Here is a 9,206-nt window from a genome sequence, read left to right as displayed (position 1 = left end):
ACACAAACACAACATCCAGGAATTTGGATGGAATATACAGCTGAATGTGAAGCCTGTGCATAGAAGACCAACTGTATTCATTATTCTACACCATTTTATATAAGGGACTTGAGCATCTGCCCCTATGGGTACTGAAGGGATGACTTTGTCAAATACAGTGGGACAGAGGCCTTTGATTAGAAAACAGCAGAGAGGGCTCATATTCCTAGGTGACCTTCCATGCTAGATGGAAGTCTTTGATTTGCAATTACACAATCTGAAAACAATTTTCAACAAAGCTTGATTGCTTCACTGACCACTTTTTGTTCTCAAAAAGAGCCATGAATTATTCCATTGCTTCATAAGGAAGCATCTTTCAGTCTATCTTAACTGTGTGACCATTTAACATGAAATAAATCCTATTTCATTAAGAAGGTGCAATCTATGCCCTAAATAAAGCTCTGTTGGCACCTAAGGAAAAGCAATAATCAAAAGTAGATACATATCACTTATAGAATTTATTTTGCTTATAGTTACCTAATGAAAGGGAAATACCAACTCATGGTTTAAGAAAAGTAGTATATATATTTAAAAAGTAGTATACATATTTAAAAGTAGTAGTATATATATTTAATATATTTAAAAAGTTGCAGATTTTTAAAAACTACATTATATTCAAATAGCTCTTTCAAGGACAATTAATTATCCTGCCTTTACTTCAATCACCTGTGGACTCTGAATTGTAACAATCTCTCTAAATGTTACCAAAATGGGAGGTGTTTTGTTTACAGAATCTGCTTCTATCTAAACTATTTCTAGCTTTAGGAATGTGAAATGTTTACCACATCCACATTTTTTCAGTTGCAAATATATATCGAAAGGAACTATTCTAATTACCTTTTACTGGGAAGTCACAGTTAGAATAGCCGGGTATTTTGCAAGTCAATTCAGGAGAAAAACAGAAAGCCTGGTTAAGTCCAATTAAGTGAGGTTAAACACTGCAGGTCTAAACACACAGACAGAGCCTCCCCTCAGCCCTCCTAGGCCCCACATTGTCATGTTAACAGCAGCAAACAAAAGGGGCCATGGAAGGAAAGGGAAGACTATCTGGCCCACCTAAAACTAGGATAGAGGTCCTCTGTTTCAAGACTTAACAGAGGGACACTGAACCAGATTTAACAGTATTAGTCACCCCAGGTCACTGACAATTTTCTACTTGGCACCAAGACTAGAAACAGAGAAAACTTGAGCACTGAAAAGAGGTATGCCGAAGCAACGACTTGGCACAGCACACAGCAATGCTGAAGCTGTGAACGTCGCTCAGGCACGGCCGATTCTCCGTGGCCCCTCGGACTGTAGCCCGCCAGGCTCCTCAGTCTGCAGAATTCTCCAGGCCAGAATACTGGAGTGGGTAGCCGTTCCCTTCTCCAGGGCATCTTCCAGACCCAGGAATAGAACTGGGGTCTCCTGCATTGCAGGTGGATTTTTTTTTTTTTACCAGGTGAGCTGCCAGGGAAGCCCTAAAAGAAATTTTTTTTTTTTTTTTGGCTGCACCGGGTCTTAGTTGAGGCATGCAGGATCTTTGATCTGTATTGCTGCATGTGGATCTAGTTCCCTGACCAGGGATCAAACCTGGGCCCCCAGCACTAGGAGCATGGCGCTTTAGCCACTGGGTCATCAGGGAAGTCCCTTTACTCAGTCGTGTCCAGCTCTTTGCGACCCCACAGACTGTAGCCCCAAAGACTCCTCTGTCCATGGGGATTCTCCAGGCAATGCGCCTCAAAGACAGGATCTGGAATCAATAGAGATTTCTGACCACAGAGGATTGGGGCAAAGTAGATAAGCCCAGAGAAAGGAAACTCACGGGAGAGAAAACCTAAGGCTGGAAAGTGGGACAAAACAAATGAGAATGAGCCAGGGTGGCGACACAGCCCAATCAGACTGAGTGAGTGGAGAGGTGATCTGCTGAGGACACCCGTGGCCAGCAGAATGGAAGGGCCTGCCTGCCAGGTCATTCTCTCACAAGGCAATCAAGTTTCCAGAAGCTCAAAGCTCAAATTGTTAGTGACTTCACTTGGTAATTACCAATACACCGAAAGCAGTGTTTTGAAAGGCAGCAGCCAGGCCTGTGGAATGCCTCTGAACTAGATTAAGACACCAGGCTAGTAATTAAACTAACTTTATATGGGAGAGGTCTCTTGCTCAAACTTGAGCAATCCTGCTCATGTCAAGAAAGCCATTTTCGCACAAAAGTGGAAACAAGAAACTTTTGAGCCTCAATTTCGGCTCAGATACCACCGTTGGCACCTCTGTTCTCCTAACTACAAAACTAGGAGACCGACTCCTTCCAAGGGGTGTTAAAGGGGATTAAGATTATGAAATACTATGAAGATGAAAAGGACTGAGTCTCAGTCTTGTATCATTTGCAGGTAGTTTAACAGTCTCTGCTTCTGTGTCAGCAAACAAGTTTTTACCGTTTTATCCATCTAGGCATTTCGATAGCAGCCACTGCTACAGCACCTAAGTGCTTTTTACCAGACCAGCCACTGAAAGACTGCTTGGCATCTTGTCAGAATGACATGCTGCTATATCATGTCAAAGTCTGCACGAGCCTAAAGATTCAGAACAGAAGATGACTTTTCTTCCAATTGATGATGAATGCTATGCCTCACGACAATACTGTTCATGTCTTACAGCTGGATCACAATTTGGTAAACCGTGTTCCATTGCACGATCACACTGAGCATTTTAAGTGCTACTTAAAAATACATACCAGCATAGGACTTCCCTGGTGGCTCAGTGGTGAAAAACCTGCCTACCAGTGCAGGGCTTTGAGACACAGCTTTTGATCCCTGATCCAGGAAGATCCCACATGCCGCAGAGCAACTAAGCCCAAGAGCCACAGCTACTGAGCCCACGGCTGCAACCACGGAAGCCCAGGTGCCCTAGCGCGGTGCTCCACACCAAAAGAAGCCACTGCAATGAGAAGCCTGGGCACCAAGCTAGAAAGTAGCCCCTGCTCGCTACAACTCGAGAAAAGCCCACACAGCAATGAAGACCCAGCACAGCCAAAAATACATACATACATAAAATCACTTTTAAAAAATCAACATGTTTATTCTTAAACACTACAAGATGTCTAAATAAAGGGCGAGGTTCTCCCCAAAACACTAAGAGGGCATCACATCATATTTGATCCTCACAAAGGCTCAGATCTTGGAGTACTCTTCCCACTGCTTGACCTTGAGAAGTCTAGAGTTCCAGGTAAGGAAGGCAGACTTGCTTGAAACAACCTCAGTTATCACTCACGCTGATTGTTTACCAAGGTCACCTAAAAAACTGAGTTATAAAGAAAAGGATAAAAAAATATTCCTAGGGGATACTTCTATAAATGCTGTGCTGAATGGCAAAACTAGGCATTGAAAGTTCACTTGAAAAAGCAGTATGTTACACATGGACCATTTATATCCATTCAGGATAAATTGGGAATAGAAAAAAAAAGGAACAACTCTAATGTTACGTGTCTGTGGGACAAGGTTTCCTGGGCCAGTATTACACAACATTCAAAAGGCCTTCCTCTTGTCAGTGTGGAATGAAAATGAAGATGGCAGGCTTTGCAAAACCATATGAACTGCTGATTCAAAATGTGGATTAAGTGGTGATCACGAAACTGGTTCAAAACTCCTATGAAGAATTAAATATTTCTAGATATGTTTACATAGAAAAAAGCTACATTAATTCTGTACAATGTGATTTTATATATCTATGTGTAAATAAATGAAAGATATTTTAAGTAGACATTTGACTTACCTTCTTATATCCCTGAAGGTTTACTTATTCAAATTGGCCATGAAACTGTTTTTTTTAAATCTTCTCATTGAAAAACAGTGAAAATCTTATGTTTGATGAAGCCTTACAGCAGGGCATAATATAAAGCTAGTTCTAGTTCATTACAACTTCTTTGGCAGAAAAGTGTAAATAACAAATTTGAAGAATCTTCTAAAGTTTTTGTTTTGCAATTGTTCTCAAAAACTATTTCCTAAATGATAAATGGCTGGCACACAAAACAATTATGACAAGGCACACAAGCGGAGAGGTTTGGAATGACAGGATCAGAACATAAATTCCAGATCTAGTATGGGCTTCTGGAGAAGGTGATGGCACCCCACTCCAGTACTCTTGCCTGGAAAATCCCATGGACGGAAGAGCCTGGTGGGCTGCAGTCCATGGGGTCACTGAGGGTTGGACACGACTGAGCAACTTCACTTTCACTTTTCACTTTCAGGCATTGGAGAAGGAAATGGCAACTCACTCCAGTGTTCTTGCCTGGAGAATCCCAGGGACGGCGGAGCCTGGTGGGCTGCCGTTTTTGGGGTCACACAGAGTCGGACACGACTGAAGCGACTTAGCAGCAGCAGCAGCAGTATGGGCTTCGCATGTGTGGGGAAACTGAACTCAGCCCGTCTCCCTTGCAAGATGGTGCCCTGTGAGCCTGGCAGCTACCATTCGTGGGCAGCAGCGCTGAGAACCAGATTTTTACATCAGTAACAACTCGATGGACACGGGTTTGGGTGGACTCCGGGAGTTGGTGATGGACAGGGAGGCCTGGCGTGCTGCAGTTCATGGGGTCGCAAAGAGTCGACCCCATGAGTCGACCTCATGACCGAGCGACTGAACTGAACTGAACCTGAACAGATCCAAATAAAACTCCAGCCAGTGCCGTGGCAAACTATGTGTGGGGGTCACGGCATCACATTCATCCTTGATTTATGTCTTCTAAGGACAGCTACTTGGCAGATGCCAGGAAGGGGCACCTCTTCCTAACTGGCATGAAGATGCCCTATGAGCTCCGGCAGAAGATCTTCTCCAGGTACACAAATGTGAGGAATCAATTTCACACCAATGAACACTTACTAGGGTAGGAGATGAGCGTGCTCTCAAATAAACGACTAACAGGACTCACCTTGTAGATCCCGAAGAAGCCCAAGTCCCTGACGACGGACAGAGCGCTGACTCGGGGCCCTGTGGTGATTTCTCCGGCCACCTGCAAACGGATCTTGACAATTTCCAAAGGGTTGGTGAAAATCACCTGAGAGCCCCCTGCCTAAAAAAGGAGGAAAAGAAAAGATTTAGTATAAAGCAAGGTGGTTCAGGAAGAGATGAGTGATTCTCCTCAAAGGAGCACAGAATATTATATTCTCAATAGACTGGAGTTTCAATTCTTGCCCCAACAATTAAAACAGCGATTATGAATTTGAATCAAAATACAGTGCCTGCCTGGGAGGACTTGGGTCAGGCTCTGTATCCTTCACGTGGAGGCTGAAAGACAGCAAACACCAGAGACCTGGTCCGACACAGAGAGACTCCTGTTGGTCTCCCCCAAGTTCTCTCGCTACAGTGACAAACATTCCTTGAAGCGCAATCAACTGCCACCACAAGACTCAAGCCAAGCACACAAAGGCAGCCACGAAATGAAAGTCAAGTGGTGTCCAGTTAAAGAGACACGACTGTGCCTTCCTCAGCACGGGAAGGGGGCAAGGAGAACATGGGCTTTCCCATGATTTTTTTTTTTATAAATACTTCACAATTCCATCACTATTTCAAAAATTGCCAGAGAACAGGCAAACATAGATGAAAGCTATTTTTGACTTCTCTTAAAAAATCAGATCCCTCACCAAACACCATTTTATGGCCTTAGGTATTGTTATATTTTATTTATGTATTAACCTGAATATAGAATTGCTCTTTTCATATAAGATAAATGTCAAAGTAGTAAAAACAAAAAATATATATTAAATCAATTACAGCCAAAACTATGAACAACATGTGCTCATTCTGGCAAATGGCTGGATGCCACACCTCCGAGATCATCTGTGGAAATCTCTAAAGTGCACACTCTAAGGGAAATTTTAAGCTATTCTGAAGCTATAAGCCTATATTTATTATAAGCAATTACATTCTTACTATACTTCAACTTGTTATTCCTTGTCTCAAACATATCACATTTTTATATCTTCCAAACCACGGCTGACCCACACATGTAGTTCAGAATCTTCATTACGTAGCCACATCACCAAACCAGACCACAGATGCGGTGCTGACATTTACGGTGTAGCAGATGCTATTGTGGTAACAGGCACAGTTTGGGTCAATTTCATACCAAACTACTTCTTGCTATAGTCTCTGATCCTACCAATGTGTGTGCCCTCAGAAAATGGCCTGTATTAATCAAAACCAGTTACAGGAATGGCCTCTGAAGTATGGTTTAATACCTGGAAATAAAAATCAGAAACAACATAAATACGCAGTGGGAAGGGATAGATTAAATGCACTTGAGTGTATGCCTGCAATGAGATATTATGCTGCCAGTAAGAATAAGGTGGGAGATAATATGCATTATGAAGCAAAAACTCTCAGATGTGTAAACACACGCATGCCTCTCTGCCTGCTATCCCTGACCATCACGTAGCAGAGATACACTACACTGGTAACAGATGGTTTCTTTTCTTTTCTGGTATATTTTTTGTTTCTTCCACATAGACCATGTGATGCTTCCATAAAGAAAAATAAATACTGCTGCATAACTTATCTAATACAAGAGGTAATGTTAACCAAAAAAAAAAAAAAAAAACCAAAGAAAAATGTTCATCCTTTAACTGTCTAAATCAAATTATTTTTCCATTTTTACCAAACTTAGTCAAGACACACATTCTTAAAAACAGTCTGGGATGTTCCTCTCTCCACACATATAAACCATGGGGAAGTCTGTCTAGACAGCCACCAACTCCCTGTCTGTACTTGCTTATCTCGTGTTTCACCCATCATCTTCATCTCTCCTGGGTGACTAAGGAAGTTGTAGAGAAAACCTGGTTTGGATTCATGAAAAGCCCCACAGAAGGCCCCTCTACAGGGGAAGGAGAGCCTGCCGGGGTCTTCTGCCCACACGAAGCCAGGCTGCTTCCCCTGCTCTAGGGCTCGGAACAGCCACACCTTGCTCACCCGCCTGAGATCTGCAGGTGGGCCAAGACACCAACCCCTGCCTGTCTGCAGCCCTGGAATATTTTGTGAGTTTGCACCTGCATCTTTCCAAGTGACAGGGAGGGAGTTGCCTAAGGGAGGCAAAACGAAGAGATGAGAGGGACCTGGCCTGGTACCAGGGCTGAGGGCACAGTAAAGGACTGTGTTTGTGCTTCTGGAGTTGAGTTTTCAGGTTGCAAAAATAAATAAAAATTTAAAAACTGTTCCATGGGGCAGAACTGCTGGGAAGGATTTGCTGAGCTGGAATTAGCCTGAGGCTGACGTTTATTTTTTTTATATTTGTTTTAATTTATTTATTTGACTGTGCTGGGTCTTAGTTGCAGCATGTGGGATCTAGTTCCCTGACCAGGAATCGAACCCCAGGCCCCCTGCACTGGGAGCATGGAGCCTTAGCCACTGGACCACCAGGGAAGTCCCTGAGGCTGACTTTTAAAAGCTCAAAAGTAGGGAAGACCATGTCCACCAGGGTAGACTGGAGAGCAGTCAGTACGCATGTACTTGGGTCTTCTAGAAGGACAGAACAGAACTCTAACGCACACTCACCACGTGCTGCCAAGAGCGGATAAGGGGCAGCTGAGCATCACGTGTGACGACGGAGCCTCGGTCACAGCTGGTCGAACCATCTCACTTGTCACGAGGATCAAAGAGATGGAGAATGTACAGCAGCCGGCACGGTGCTCAGTGATTCTAAACACACTGGTTTCCTCTCCTCTAGCTCTCAGGCTGATGACTGTCCTCCCTGGTGGCATGCTATGGCTGCCTGAAGAGCTTTTCAAAAGCAGTGCCTCCTAGATCTTACGGTTGGCAAATTAAATGAGAATTTCTGCATCGGCCCCTCCCTATGTGATTAAAATGCACAGTGAGAGTTGAGAATCACTTTACTTCACTACAACATCTCTAGGCTGCCTTTCAACTCCGAGAGGCTGCTTAAAGGGCTTAAGGCTTTGGTTTCTAATTCCAGTTTTCTACATACTTTCAGAGAGTAACATTTACATGTTTTACATCTGAACTTCTAACAAACCTTTTATACATATCCAAGTAGTAATAACATTATTAAAGGTTATGATGTTTACGTATAGAATTGCTATCTTATTCATTACCTTTGTTGTTATCTAGTTGCTAAGTTGTGTCTGACTCTTTAGCAACCTCATGGACTGTAGCCCGCCAGGCTCCTCTGTCGATGGGATTTCCCCAGCCAAGAATACTGGAGTGGGCTGTCATTTCCTTCTCAACAGGATCTTCCTGACCCAGGGATCGAACCCACATCTCCTGCATGGCAGGCAGATTCTTTACCACTGAGCCACCAGGGAAGCCCATTCATTATCTTATAAATAATACCTACAAAAATTCATATTATATACAATAAGAAATAATACTCAACTTCCTTGACTCCAAGCCAACTGATAGATATCAACCTTTTAGGACAGCACAGTGAAGTCTAATCACTAAAGATGATGCAAAAGTTCCCTTCAGAGAGCTGCAGAAAACAGAGGCAGTGGGGAGAAAAGAGTGCAGTGATACTAGGGGAAAATGATGATGGGCTCATTACCTCTGGGGCTTCAGAAAGAAAGAACCTACAGACTCAAAGTGGCACGCTGTAGTGGGGCTGAAGATGAATCAGTCCTTTGGAGTCAAACTGGAAGGAAATGAGAGACTCCGAGGCACCAAGAGAAGATGCTTATCATCAGATGCACGGGGTTGGGCACCACCAAGACCCACTCACTGAACGGTGCGCCACGGCTGCTCTTCAGCCTCCTGGCCGATTGTCCATTCACAGCGCCATGCCCACATCCCTCCTCTGCAGAGATCAAAGACAGCCGAGCCTGCAGACCGCGGACAGGAGCACCTATTGTGCATGTGATGTCTCCGTGTCCCTCATCACTTGAAGCCTCTGGCTGGGAAGACACTGCTTTTTGTATGCGTAGTTTCGTCACAAAGCACTTCCCTATGACTTTCTGGAGTCTGTGGCAAGCAGGCCAGGTGACAGTTTTCTACATCAGAACCAGCTCCATGTGGCCTAAAATATTTACAGTGGGGACGCTGACTTGTTTCCAGCTTCTCAGTATAGTTTTTATGATTGAAATCTTAGTTAATATCCAGTATCTGGATCCACCTAAACAGAAACTCACGCACCTATTGCAGATTCACTTCTGAGGCTTGGTCATTCATTCATTCATGTATTTATTCAA

The 9,206-nt window shown here is 43.6% G+C and overlaps 1 protein-coding gene across 1 annotated transcript in view; it reads right to left on the bottom strand.

The window, feature by feature from the left end:
• The window catches only part of SLC25A13 (solute carrier family 25 (aspartate/glutamate carrier), member 13), a 232,099-nt gene that overhangs the window by 32,681 nt on the left and 190,212 nt on the right, over positions 1–9,206 (bottom strand). The window contains exon 14 of the mRNA XM_010839742.1: positions 4,943–5,083. Coding sequence (XP_010838044.1) covers positions 4,943–5,083 — 141 coding nt within the window. The remainder of the gene's footprint in view (positions 1–4,942; positions 5,084–9,206) is intronic.

This window comes from Bison bison, unplaced genomic scaffold, assembly GCF_000754665.1.
Source record: "Bison bison bison isolate TAMUID 2011002044 unplaced genomic scaffold, Bison_UMD1.0 scf7180017864134, whole genome shotgun sequence".
Classification (NCBI taxonomy): Eukaryota; Metazoa; Chordata; class Mammalia; order Artiodactyla; family Bovidae; genus Bison; species Bison bison.
The sequence above is the reverse complement of the archived record's forward strand: the minus strand, read 5'-3'. Positions and strand labels throughout refer to the sequence as shown.